Source organism: Heptranchias perlo, chromosome 8 (genome assembly GCF_035084215.1).
Source record: "Heptranchias perlo isolate sHepPer1 chromosome 8, sHepPer1.hap1, whole genome shotgun sequence".
Taxonomy (NCBI): domain Eukaryota; kingdom Metazoa; phylum Chordata; class Chondrichthyes; order Hexanchiformes; family Hexanchidae; genus Heptranchias; species Heptranchias perlo.
The window spans coordinates 41,600,207-41,615,008 of NC_090332.1; the positions used below are offsets into that span (position 1 = coordinate 41,600,207).

Below are 14,802 nucleotides of genomic sequence, written 5' to 3' on the forward strand. Positions count from 1 at the left end.
CAGACCTTTAAAGAGCAATGAATATATATTCAGTTTACAATCTAACTTCTAACTGTAATGCTCCTGTAATTTTAGTTTTTAAAATATCAAAACTAAATAGATACAATTTTGATTCAACATTCTTTTTACAACCCAGATATCAATTTTTGTTTTTCATCAAGGTAGATTTATAATGAATGTTCCTTTAAAGAAAAAAATAGGTTAATGGTACTCACTGCTGCTCTTCTTGGCTGTTTGACCATCATCAAGAGAGTTAGAACCCACAGAAGAGCTATCTTGACTATCTTGGTGAGGCAGCTGAAGGAATCCATCACTTGATTCTGACCTGGTTGGGGTACTAGTGAGAGATTTAATGCGTTCTCGGTTGGCCTCCTTTTTATGTTTTATTAACTTTTTCATCTTTATGGCAATCCAGTTGCCCCTTCTGGAATAAAGGAACACATCTCTGCATCAACAGTTGCCATAAACAGATGAGCAAGAAGACAAATAATAAATTAAATTATTCAAAGAACTGCCTCTCCACATCGTAACCTGTGTGTCGAAGCACAGAAAATGTGTTTTAGTTACATTTTTCAATTAAATTATATGCCTAATTAGAAGAGCAATGATCAAAAAATTGTCACAAGTAGAAAATGCAATTTAATAATTTTTATATGCATAGTTAAAACTTATATTAATAAAGTGAGAATCAATTGCAACTACACATTTCTATAATTGAATTATTTCACTTACTGTAAATACATTTTGTTCATACCTTCGAGGGGGTGAAGGTTCGTAGAATTTATACTGATCCATAATCTTCTCTTCAAGTTTCTCCTTTTGTCGTCGAAGTTCATTCAGTTTATCACTGTAGGTTAAGTAAGATAAAGCGAGCATTCATGGTTTGTATTTTTATTTGCACTCAAAAGGTTCAATGCAAGTTCTTTCTTTATGTGTACTCAAAAGACTTCACTGCACTGATATGACATAATGAACTTTGTTTTCTAATACGAAACTTAAACTTGAACTTCAAGTTGTCAATGTCTGAAATTAGAAGTAGGAGCTAACGGCTTCTTTCTCTCTCAAGCCCCATAATCAGTACCTTGGGAATAAAGATTGAAGTGCTGGAAAGCCAACTACGAAGAAAAGTCAACCGACATTCCCATTTTATTGATTTCCTAGTTAAATTCTGTTACTAAGGTAAATTCCAGCTGAGACTCAAAGTAATTTGGAATTATAACCTTATACTAAGTTGTGCATGGTAAACCATATAGAAGCATGCCAATAAACTGCATGGAACACTCTTATGCTATACATTTCATGCCATGCTATTCCTTCTTATCCTCCATGAAGAGGATGCACAAGTGCATAAACTATTTGTACATAAAGGAAATGTAGAATTTAAAGCATTTAATATTAAGGGTGTGAAGTTGTTATTCCATTATAATTTGGGATTGGGGTGCAAAGAAGGTGTATTGAGATGAATTAACAACAACTTCAGCAAGAACTTCAGAGCACAGCAATGAACAAATTCATCCCTAAAGAATTTAAAATGTGCAAAGTCTATTGTGAGAATTCCCAGCTTGGGAACTGGTTTAGCAGAAGTGATTACTACGAGGTACACACAGGGAAAGGTTAGTCATTTTACAGGAACCTTAATGAGCTGTTCAAAAGGAGGATTCATTGGAACCTGAAGCACAGGATTGAAGGGTTGTATATTTTAAATGTACAAAAACAAATTTTGAGCAGATGCATACACACAAATCTCTGAAAGAGCCACAAGCTTTGCTATGCTATATTTGATGATCCAGAAGCTAATTACACTAATCATATTCTTGTGGAGAAAAAAAAGAGGAAAGACTTGAATTTATATAGCAATCAGCAACATGCCCTCTCCAAACAAAGATATCCCATGTAAAATCAATAACTTCATTAGGTGTCAACCTCGGCTCAATGGTAGCACTCTCGCCTGAGTCAGAAGGTTGTGAGTTCAAGCCCACTCCAGAGACTTGAACACATTACCGAGGCTGGGATTTCAGTACAGTACTGAGGGAGTGCTGGACATGTCGGAGGTGCTGTCTTTTGAATGAGACGTTAAACTGCCCTCTCAGGTGGACGTAAAAGATCCCACGGCACTATTCGAAGAAGAGCAGGGGAATTCTCCCAGTGATGTGGCCACATTTATCACTCAACCAGCAAATGGGAGCTTGCTGTGCACCAACTGGCTGGCACGTTTCCTACATTACGATAGTAGCTCCACTTCATTGGCTATCAAGCACTTTGGGATGTCCTGAGGTCGTGAAAGGCGCTTTATAAATACAAATCTTTCTTTCTTCATTTATTGTGGTTGTGTTAGCTCTGCTAAAACAATCCAAAACTAATCCCACTGCTCCGCTTTCTCCCCACAGCCAAGTAGATTCCTCCTGTTTAAATATTCATCCTATTTTCCCCTAAAAGATCCAATAATCTCTGCCTCAATGAATTCCTGTGGCAAATCTTTCCATGCTCCAACAACTCGCGTAAATAAAGTTTGTCTAATTGCTCTCCTCGCTTTCAGTGAGGATTTTAAAACTATGACACCTCCTGCCTTGTCACTGATTCTATTAACCGGTGATCATATTGAGCAACTTTTGCTCCATTTATAAGGATCTGGAGACTCGTAAGTTTAATGGGCATATTAAAGAGACATACTGTAGTAGATGATCCAGGCTTAAGGAAATTCTGGATCACATTTGAGAAACATATTGAAGACAATGCAGTTGAGGAAATCAGTCTTACTTTCCACTGATGGTGACAAGATAATAGGATAAAGTATCCTTTTCAGTGTGGCAAGAAGACAGTGTTTTTAATAATCACACCAAAAATGCTTCTTCTCATTATACTCACATATACTGTCTTTGCTCCACATGGAACAGGTCCTTACTCTCCATGCTCTGTTCCAACAACGACTTGTTGTGCAGCATTAATGTCTGGATTTGGTCTAGCAAATGTCTGTTTTCTTCCTCAAGATTCCCTTTTAATTGGCTCAGGAGCTGCATGAAAACAAAAACATGGTGTAGCAAAACATGTTTGCAAATTATAGGATAAAAATTTTTAGAGGCATATCCCTTAAACACATGCAAAAGCTATGATTAAGACTAAACCAGAAAATAACAGTTGTATTATGACCTTAAAAAAACTCCCAATTCCATAGTGTCAACCAAGAGCTGCCATCTGAATTCTTCAGGTGAGAGTTTAAAAACTGAATACAGAACAGTGAAAAATTGGCTCCTCCTCCACTGAAATCAGCATGGTTACCATTGTACTTTTACTGGAATTCAATTTACATGCATTGCATTGTGGGGAGGGGGTATAAACATAACCTTTAGCTCAAGCAGCAGCAAGGTTATGCCAGGTCAACTAAAATATAGCATTCTCTTTAATGGCTTCATCAGGCAAATTAACAGGCATTTCGGAAACGTCAGACTGTTGTTCTGAATGATAAAGCTGACATCTTTTTCCTGAACCCTCTTCTGATGCCAGTGACTGACTTTGAGAGAGGTTGCTGTGGGAGAGAAAACCCCCAAAATCTTTGAAAGCGCTGTGCTGTTGAAATTTGTTTGGCAATTTGGAAATTTGTTTTCCACTTTTAGAAATCGGGATGTTAATCTTACCACTTTTATTTTATTTTAATAACTAATACAAATGCTAACTTCAGTTTCTGCGAGGTGAGTTTGGTCGAGACTATAGGATTTCTTAAGCCTCACCAGCAGAAATCTGGAGAATCAGGACGCAACTGCAATCACAGTCATTTTGCACTTCTCAAGTGGTTTGATTGCCACATAGTTATTAAAGTAATGGCAAAGAATATTAATCCTGCTCTGAATATCAGGAAATAAATTAAGCATAGCATTGAAATTGCACTGCCTGATTAACTGACAGCACTGTTTGTCTGATTTTGAAAGACAATTTTATAATCTCAGGTGCAAGACCCCAAGTATTTACACAGAATGGTACTGGGTTAGAATGTAAAAAGGAGAAATCAGCACTGCAATGTAAAAGCACTTTGAAAGAAAATAACTTGTATAAGTATGGATCCTGTTGTATTTACAACAAATCAGCCAGCTCTAATCTTCCCTTTTTGCCACCGCCATATCATCCATGCACTAGTTTTTAAATATATTCTGACTAAACAGCTCATCAGCTTAACTGTAACATTCTACCAATCCATAGTCATCCTGTTCTTGGTCATATGTGTGTGTGTGTGAGTGAGTGAGTGAGTGAGTGAGTGAGTGAGTGAGTGAGTGTGAGTGAGAGTGAGAGAGAGATCAAACAGCAATGGTGGGGAAGCAAATAACAGTAGTCACAATGAATGCACACTGATAAAACATCACAGCTGACTGATCAGCTATTCAGTCAACTGTGATATTTAATTGATATAATATTGCATCCGCAAATATTAAAAGTTAGGGAGGAGATAGCAGAGGCACTTTTACATATATATAAAAATTCACTAGAAAAGGGAATAGTGCCAGAGGACTGGTGGACAGCTAATTTTATTCCTATATTTAAAAATGGAGATAGAACAAGTCGAGAGAACTATAGACCAGTTAGCATAATGTCGGTGGTAGGAAAGATAATGGAATCTTTACTCAAAGATGTAATAGAAAGACATCTCGAGAATGAAAATATAATAAAGAATAGTCAGCACGGATTTCAGAAGGGAAAGTCATGCTTGACCAACCTTATTAATTTGTTTGAAGAAGTAACAGGAAGAGTAGACAAGGGTAATGCAGCAGATGTAATATATTTGGATTTTCAAAAGGTCTTCGATTAAGTACCGCATTGTAGGCTCATGACTAAGGTCAGAGCATGTGGAGTCAGGGGGCAGGTAGCAGAATGGATAGCAAGTTGGCTACAAAACAGAAAACTTGGGTGTTGGGATTAAGGATAGCTACTCAGACTGACAAAAGGTGGGGAGTGGTGTTCCACAGGGATCGGTGCTGGGATCACTGTTGTTCATTAATGATTTGGATTCCTGAATCGGAAGTACAATTTTAAAATTTGTGGACGACATCAAATTGGAGGGCGTAGTTAATACAAAAGAAGAATATATTAAAATGCAAAGAGGACATTAATGAACTTGCAGAATGGGTGTGTAATTGGCAAATGAATTTCAATATAGATAAGTGTGAGGTGGTGCATTTTGGTAGGAAGAATAAGGATGCCACAAACTGCTTGGATAATAAGAGTCTAAACAGGATAGAGAAAGCAAAGGGATCTAGGGGCACGGATACACAAATCACTAAAAGTAGCGACACAGGTTAATAAGGCCATAAAAAGGCAAATCAAGCACTAGGGTTCATTTCTAGAGGGATAGAATTTAAAAGGAAAGAGTTACGTTAAACTTGTATAGAACCTTGGTTAGACCACACTTGGAATATTGTACACAGTTCAGGTCTCCAGGAAAGGATATAGAGGCATCGGAGAGGGCGCAAAAAAAATTCACAAGGATACCACAACTGAGGGTATATCCTTATCAGGAAAGGCTGAACAGGCTGGGGCTCTTTTTTCTAGAAAAGAGAAGGCTGAGGGTGACCTGATGGCAGTTTTTAAGATAATAATAGGGTTTGATAGGGTAGACATGGAGAAAATATTTCCACTTGTGGGGGAGTCCAAAACTAAAGGTCCTAACTTCCAATAGGGAAGTTAGGAGAAACATCTTTACCCAAAGAGTGGTAAGAATGCGGAACTTGCTACCACAAGGGGTAGTTGAGGCAAATAGCATAGATGCATTTAAGGGGAAGCTAGGTAAGCACATGAGAGAGAAAGGAATAGAAGGGTATCCTGATAGAGTTAGATGAAGGAGGGAGGGTGGAGGCTCGTGTGGAGCATAAACGCTGGCAAAAACCAGTTGGGCCAAATGAATTGTTTCTGTGCTGTAGTTTCGATGTAACTCAATGTAAAACTGCTGCACTAGTTTGAAATGGCATTGGTGGAAGAAGCAATTACAAAATGTGAAGAAAAAGCAGATAACAACTCACATTTATATAGCACCTTCAACGTAGTAAAACGCCCAAGGCGCTTCACAGAAGTGATTTCAAACTAAATTTGACACCAAGCCACATAAGGAGATATTAGGACTGGTGACTGAAAGCTTGGTCAAAGCGGTAGGTTTTAAGGAGCGTCTTAAAGGAGAGAGGTAGAGAGGTTTAGGGAGGGAATTCCAGGGGTAAGGGCCTAGGTAGTTGAAGGCACAGCTGCCAACAGTGGAGTGATGAAAATCGGGAATGCGCAAGAGGCTACAATTGGAGGAGCGCAGAGACATCAGAGGGTTGTAGAGCTAGAGGAGGTTACAGAGATAGGGAGGGGCGAGGCCATGGAGTGATTTGAAAACAAGGATGAGAATGAGAATTAAATCGAGGCGTTCCCACACCAGGAGCCAATGTAGGTCAGGGAGCACAGGGGTAATGGTTGAACGGGACTTGGTGCGAGTGAGGATACAGGCACCAGAGTTTTGGATGAGCTCAAGTTTACGGAGGGTGCAAGGTGGGAGGCCGGTGAGGAGAGCATTGGAATAGTCGAGTCTAGAGGTAACAAAGGCACGGATGAGGGTTTAACAGCAGATGAGCTGAAGCAGGGGTAGGGAAAGGAAAATTGTAGTTAAATGAATAAGTTCTGCTGGCAAATAGCCTGGGTTCCACTAGAAGTTCAGTTCAAAATTTGGACTGTGGCACTTGGAGTTTTGGTTAAAACTAGATTTGCCCACTTGCTCCCAGATATTATATATATATTTATATACACACACAAATACATACTTTGATACAGCCACCAGTTTAGCAGCTTGGGGTGGTTGGTGAGAGAGGAAGAAGAGGGAAAAATTATGCTGACTCTTTCTATTATTCTGGACACCGACTGATACTAATTTTGGCCAATACTGAATTGGTGTTAGAATCCAAAGGTTTAGTTGGTTGTTGGTGGATGAGTTTATGTGGGGCCCAGATACCTCTTTCCCCTCTCTTGCCCATGTAAGCCATATTGGAACATGGTGCAACAGATGCATCTTCAAGGAATGGGTGTTCCCTGCTCATGCTCTCCTGGTCTGAAATGAGCGCAGGTGCTTCATTTCAATATTGAGTTTTATCGAAGATTTGGTATTCATAGAATCATAGAAGTTTACAACATGGAAACAGGCCCTTCGGCCCAACATGTCCATGTCGCCCAGTTTATACCACTAAGCTAGTCCAATTGCCTACACTTGGCCCATATCCCTCTTTGCTTCTTTTATGTAGCCTAACAGAATTAGAGGTTAATAACCAAGAGGGTTAAAAGACCCCATATTACAACTCCATTAATTCAGCAAACCTCTCTAAATTGCTTACAAATCTCAACCTTCATTTCTTGTTCACTTTCTTTAAAGATTGTTGCAACAACTGTACCCCTTCTGGTTTTTTGTATTTGTATTTGGCCTTGGGTAATATGTTAAATAATTAAAACAGATTTTACCTTTTCATATATATTTTTTAAATGTTCCATTTACACCCATAACTGTGCATGGGGGAGGGGAGTTGTATTATACCAAAGTTGTTTTTTTGGATCCCTATCACAGTCAATTTATTGTGAAAGCTTTAAGAATTTGCACCCACCTCACATTGGTTCTTCAGTTTTGTGGAAGTGATATCCAACTGTTGGTACTGTTCCTTCAGTTTTGCGAACTCAGCTTCCAATCGTGTTTGCTCTAGCTTGGCACCATTCAGTAAACTTTTTAGATTTTTGTGGTCCAACTGCAATCCTTCATTCTCCTTTAACAAATGGCTGTATGCTTGGTTCAATCTTCAAACAGAGAAATAAATACTTTATTTCTTATAGAGCTGCCTTTTTGTATACTATAAAGTAGAACATAACAGGAAATGTCAAGGATTAGAAAGGGTCCTTCGTCCCATCAAAGATCCTTCCTCCAAGTATCTCACTTCCTTTCTAACTCTTCACACTGGGGATCAGCTTATCAGGTGATTCCAACTGTGATGTATCTGAGTCAGAAGGTTGTGGATTCAAGTTTTTCTCCAGGGCTTGAGGACGTAATCCAGACTAACACTTCGGTATAGCAGTGAGGGAGTGTTATATTGTCTGAGATGCTGTCTTTCAAATGAGGTGTTAAGCCAAAGCTCCGTTAAGGTGGATGGAAAACTCCCATAACATCATTTGAAGTGGAGCAGTGAGTTCATTTTAGTGTCCCAGCCAACATTCCTCCCTCAAACACCATCATCAAAAAAAAATGCTCATTCACCTCTTTTGCTGTTTGTGGGACCTTGCTGTGCACAAATCGGCTGCTGTGTTTATGTCTACATAACAACAGAGGCTGCATTACATTGGATAGAAATCGATTCAAAATGCCCTAAGGAGGTGATAAGGTACTATACAAAATGTAAGTTTTTTTTCTCTCTTTGGGATCAATCGTGTTGGTTTTTCCAATACCTGTACACATGTATTGTGGCATGGTGTCAGAACTGAACTGGGTTTCTCAGAAAAGTCATCTGACCAGTAAACTGTAAAGTCCTAACATAACTTTGTCAGCCCTATATCCTCTCCCACAAACTGCGGCCTCTCACTCTGGTCTCTTTGCGTTCCCCCACTGTGCTCCTCAATTGGTGGCTGAGCCTTCAGCTGCCTTGGCCCTACTCTCTGGAACTCCCTCCCTAAACACCTCCACTCTCCTCTTTCCACCTTTAAAATCCTCCCAAAACCCATTAGGCTTTCAGTCAACTTACCTAATTGCTTTCCCTAATGGCTCATTGCCCATTCCCTTACTTGTAAAGTTCCTTGGGATTTTTTTAATATTAAAAATGCTCTATATATATGCAAGTTGTTGTAGACTTATATACTACTGTTCTGGCTATATATCCTAGCACCCAGTCAGCTTTTTAATTGTTTTTGCCACATTGTCTAAACAGTGAAAGTAACAAACCCAGATCTCTTTCTAAATCTCACTATGCTAATTCAATCTAATTAATTGTATATTTATAGCACATTTTTTCAACCCAAGGTGCACTCATTTATCAGTGTTTAATTTAATTTGCCATGATCTGTCCAATTGCATAATTAGTCTAATTCCTTCTCAAAATCTTTAGGCTCATCCGGTGTTTACTATTATAACTATTTTAATGTCAAATTTTATAAGCTTACGTTTTGTTTCAATATCTAGGCTGTTTGTGCACAAGGATTCAAACATTACCCATTGCAGATTTCACTCAACAATCCCCCCTCACTGACATTACAAATTCACAAGTACTCTCTCTCCTATCTTTAACTAACTTCTTATCCATTCCATTTCTATCCTGAATTCCAGTGACATTTAGTTTAATTCTAAGACTTGCAAAAGAAATTTGTCAAAAGCTTTCTGAAATTCTAAATAAACAGTATCGTAGGTAGTCTCACTATTTACTTTATCCTCAAAGAAGTCAAGGAGGTTTTGTCAGGTGGGATTTTTCTCCACTAAATCCATTTTGGCCGTTTAATAATAAGTTGTTGTTATACAGATACTTCTCTAGTTACCTCTTAGGATAATCTCCGTTATTTTATTGAGATTAGGCTAAGGTCAAGGGTGGTTCCAAGAACTCCAGGGAACCTTGGATGTCAGGGGATATACGAGAATGGATTATGAAAAAAAGGAGGGCTTTTGGCAGATACAAAAGGCTAAAGACGGAGGAAGCCCTAGAGGAGTACAAAAAGTGCAGGGGGATACTTAAAAAAGAAATTAGGAGATCAAGGAGGGGCCATGAAATAACACTGGCGAGCAAAATAAAGGAAAATCCTAAGATGTTTTATAAGTATATTAAGGGTAAGAGGATGACTAGGGAAAAAATAGGGCCCATTAGGGACAAAAATGGCAATCTGTGTGTGGAGCCGGCAGATGTAGGAGGGGTTCTAAATGAATTTTTTGCATCTGTTTTCACTATGGAGAAGGACGATGTAGACATAGAAATACGGCAGGGGGACTGTGATATACTCGAACATATTAACATCGAGCGGGAAGAGGTATTGGCGGTTTTAGCAGGCCTAAAAATGGATAAATCCCCAGGCCCGGACGAAATGTATCCCAGGCTACTGTGTGAGGCAAAGGAGGAGATTGCGGGGGCTCTAACACATATATTCAGAACCTCTCTGGCCACAGGGGATGTGCCAGAGGACTGGAGAACCGCTAATGTAGTACCATTATTCAAGAAGGGGAGTAGGGAAAAACCGGGGAACTACAGGCCAGTGAGCCTAACATCAGTGGTAGGAAAATTATTGGAAAAAATTCTGAAGGACAAAATTAGTCTCCACTTGAAGAAGCAAGGATTAATCAGGGATAGTCAACATGGCTTTGTCAAGGGAAGATCATGTCTGACTAATTTGATTGAATTTTTTGAGGGGGTGACTAGGCGTGTGGATGAGGGTAACGCAGTGGATGTGGTATACATGGATTTCAGTAAGGCCTTCGATAAAGTCCCGCACAGGAGACTGGTCAAGAAGGTACGAGCCCATGGAATCCAGGGTGCCTTGGCACTTTGGATACAAAACTGGCTTAGTGGCAGAAGGCAGAGGGTGATGGTCGAAGGTTGTTTTTGTGACTGGAAGCCTGTGGCCAGTGGGGTACCACAGGGATCGGTGCTGGGTCCCTTACTGTTTGTGGTCTACATTAACGACTTGGATATGAATGTAAAAGGTATGATCAGTAAGTTCGCTGATGATACAAAAATTGGTAGGGTGGTAAATAGCGAGGAGGATAGCCTCAGTCTGCAGGATGATATAGATGGGTTGGTCAGATGGGCGGAACAGTGGCAAATGGAATTTAACCCGGAAAAGTGCGAGGTGATGCACTTTGGAGGGACTAACAAGGCAAGGGAATACACAATGAATGGGAGGACCCAAGGCAAGACAGAGGGTCAGAGGGATCTTGGTGTGCAAGTTCACAGATCCCTGAAGGCGGCGGAACAGGTAGATAAGGTGGTAAAGAAGGCATATGGGATACTTGCCTTTATTAGCCGAGGCATAGAATATAAGAGCAAGGAGGTTATGATGGAGCTGTATAAAACACTGGTTAGGCCACAGCTGGAGTACTGTGTGCAGTTCTGGTCGCCACACTACAGGAAGGATGTGATCGCTTTGGAGAGGGTGCAGAGGAGGTTCACCAGGATGTTACCAGGGCTGGAGCGCTTCAGCTATGATGAGAGACTGGGAAGATTGGGTTTGTTTTCCTTGGAGCAGAGGAGGCTGAGGGGGGACATGATTGAGGTGTACAAAATTATGAGGGGCACAGATAGGATGGATACTAAGGAGCTTTTTCCCTTCGTTGAGGGTTCTATAACAAGGGGGCATAGATTCAAGGTAAAAGGCGGGAGGTTTAGAGGGGATTTGAGAAAGAACTTTTTCACCCAGAGGGTGGTTGGAGTCTGGAACTCACTGCCTGAAAGGGTTGTGGAGGCAGGAACCCTCACAACATTCAAGAAGCATTTGGATGAGCACTTGAAATGCCATAGCATACAAGGCTACGGACCAAATGCTGGAATATGGGATTAGATTAGACAGGGCTTGATGGCCGGTGCGGACACGATGGGCCGAAGGGCCTCTATCCGTGCTGTATAACTCTATGACTCTATGACCTGCAATTGAATCCGTTTAATCATCCCTTTTTAATGTAGATACCATGCTTTCTTGCTTCCAGTCCTTCAGAACCTCAACAAGTGCTCAATGATTCTTTCCCAATGATAGTCAGACAGTGCCCCACAAATTTCTTCCCTGGATCTCCTTCAGCATTCCTGTATGTTATTTGATCCAAGGGATTTATTGGTATTAAGTCCTTTTATTTACTCATTATACTGACTTCAAAATCCTAGATATTGGATGTCGTACAAAAATTATGATGTGGAGATGCCGGTGATGGACTGGGGTTGACAAATGTAAGGAATCTTACAACACCAGGTTATAGTCCAACTGTTTTATTTAAAAATCACAAGCTTTCGGACGCTTTCTCCTTCGTCAGGTGAGCGAGTGTGGGATTCCATGGACGGTTACTGCATTTATATTCAGAGAACATAAATTATCTGGTGATTACAGATAATCTTTCCAACTGCCCGTTGTCAAGGCAATCAAAGTGTTCAGACAGAGTGATGTTACCTACAGGACCACCGAATACACAAACGGCCAGAACACAAAACAGAGAGAGGGAGAGAAACATCCGAAAGGAAGAGGAAGACAGAGAATGACCCGTTGTATTAAAAACAGATAACTTTTTTTCGCTGGTGGGGTTACGTGTAGCGTGACATGAACCCAAGATCCCGGTTGAGGCCGTCCTCATGGGTGCGGAACTTGGCTATCAATTTCTGCTCGACGATTTTGCGTTGTCGTGTGTCTCGAAGGCCGCCTTGGAGAACGCTTACCCGAAGATCGGTGGCTGAATGTCTTTGACTGCTGAAGTGTTCCCCGACTGGGAGGGAACCTTCCTGTCTGGCGATTGTTGCGCGGTGTCCGTTCATCCGTTGTCGCAGTGTCTGCATGGTCTCGCCAATGTACCATGCTTCGGGGCATCCTTTCCTACAACGTATGAGGTAGACAACGTTGGCTGAGTCACAGGAGTATGAACCATGTACCTGGTGGGTGGTGGGAAAGGATGCCCCGGAGCATGGTACATTGGCGAGACCATGCAGACACTGCGACAACGGATGAACGGACACCGCGCAACAATCGCCAGACAGGAGGGTTCCCTCCCAGTCAGGGAACACTTCAGCAGTCAAGGACATTCAGCCACCGATCTTCGGGTAAGCGTTCTCCAAGGCGGCCTTCGAGACACACGACAACGCAAAATCGACAAGCAGAAATTGATAGCCAAGTTCCGCACCCATGAGGACGGCCTCAACCGGGATCTTGGGTTCATGTCACGCTACACGTAACTCCACCAGCGAAAAAAAGTTATCTGTTTTGAACACAACGGGTCATTCTCTGTCTTTCTCTTCCTTTCGGATGTTTCTCTCCCTCTCTCTCTGTTTTGTGTTCTGGCCGTTTGTGTATTCGGTGGTTCTGTAGGTAACATCACTCTGTCTGAACACTTTGATTGCCTTGACAACGGGCAGTTGGAAAGATTATCTGTAATCACCAGGTATTGTTCTCTGAATATAAATGCGGTAACCTTCCATGGAATCCCACACTCGCTCACCTGACGAAGGAGAAAGCCTCCGAAAGCTTGTGATTTTCAAATAAAACAGTTGGACTATAACCTGGTGTTGTAAGATTCCGTACAAAAATTAGTTAGGAAGTTTGCATTATCCACTTCCGTGAATATGTCTAGAAACTATTTATTTAATATTTCAAGTATTTTGACTTTTTCAAATTCACATTTATCTGTGACATCCTTTCAAACTACTGTCGAATTTCTCAGTATTGTGGTCATCTAGGGCTCTTTTTGCACCTCCAATATCTCTCTCTACCTGTTTTAGCAACTTCCTCTATTCCTCCCAGAGTTCTCTTGCTCTTTTTTTTTCTCTACGCTTTAGAACATAAGACTAGGAGTAGACCAGTCAGCCCCTCGAGCTTGTTCTGCATTCAATTAGATCATGGCTGATCTGTTCTTCAACTCCATTTACCTGTCTTTACTCCATATGCCTTGATAACCTAACCTAACAAAAATATACCGGTCTCAGTCTTGAAAATTTCAATTGATTGAGCATCTACAGCCTTTTGGGGGAGGGTGTTTCAGATTTTAGATTACCACTACCCTTTGCGTGAAAAAGTGCTTACTGACTACACTCCTAAATGGCCTAGCTCTAATTTAAGATTATGCCCTCTTGCTCTCTATTCCCCCACCAGAAGAAATAGTTTCTCTGATAAAACACTATCCAATCCCTTTATCATTTTAAAAACCTCAATTAGATCACCCCTCAACCTCCTAACCTCAAGGGAATACAACCCAAGTTTATGAAACCTGGCCTCATAATTTAATCCTTTAAGCCCTGGTATCATTTTGGTGAATCTGCGCTGTACCTCCTCCAAGGCTAATATATCCTTCCTGAGCGCAGCAGTCCAGCTGATGTCTGACCAAAGCTCTGTACAACTGAAGCATCACTTTCACACTTTTGTGTTCCAATCCCCTTGAGATAAAATGTCAACATTCCATTAGCCTTTTTGATTATTTTTTGTATCTGTGCACTAGCTTTTAGTGATTTGTGCACATGGACACCTAATTCCCTTTGCTTCTCCGTAGCTCCTAGTCTCCATTAGGAAAATACATTGTGGTCGCCCCTCATCTTGCTAAACTAAAAATGTAAATTTACAAAAAATCCTATTCATAAGTCCTATACTGAACCTATCAGTAGCAATTATCATTTAGATTTTGATAATCTCGAAGAGTGATTCAGTCACTGGCAAAGTACTTCATGCTTAATGAGCTAAGCAAAAATTTGAAAGCAGACACAACTTGCACTTGAAAAACTTACCTGCTGCCTATCAGACAGAATGGAGCAATACTGAGAGTGACATTAAAAAAGTCTGAATTATATGGAATTTACAGCACAGAAACAGGCCATTCAGTCCAAATGGTCTATACCGGTGTTTATGCTCCACGTGAGCCTCTTCCCACCCAACTTCATCTAACCCTATCTGCATATTCTTCTATTCCTTTCTCCCTCATATACTTACCTAGCTTCCCCTTAGAGGCATTTATGGTATTCGCCTCAACTACTTCATGTGGTAGCAAGTTCCACGTTCTAACCACTCTCTGGGTAAACAAGATTCTCCTGAATTCTTTATTGATTTATTTGTGACTTATCTTACATTTAAGGCCCCTAGTTTTGGACTCCGCCCACAAGTGGA

At 40.7% G+C, this 14,802-nt stretch overlaps 1 protein-coding gene across 6 annotated transcripts in view; it reads right to left on the bottom strand.

The window, feature by feature from the left end:
- The window catches only part of LOC137324578 (girdin-like), a 233,772-nt gene that overhangs the window by 44,084 nt on the left and 174,886 nt on the right, over positions 1-14,802 (bottom strand). For all 6 annotated transcript variants that reach the window (XM_067989025.1, XM_067989023.1, XM_067989024.1 and 3 more), the window contains exons 22-25: positions 7,605-7,791; positions 2,866-3,011; positions 755-847; positions 216-424 (exon numbers count right to left, since the gene is read on the bottom strand). In XM_067989025.1, the coding sequence (XP_067845126.1) occupies positions 216-424; positions 755-847; positions 2,866-3,011; positions 7,605-7,791 (635 nt within the window). The remainder of the gene's footprint in view (positions 1-215; positions 425-754; positions 848-2,865; positions 3,012-7,604; positions 7,792-14,802) is intronic.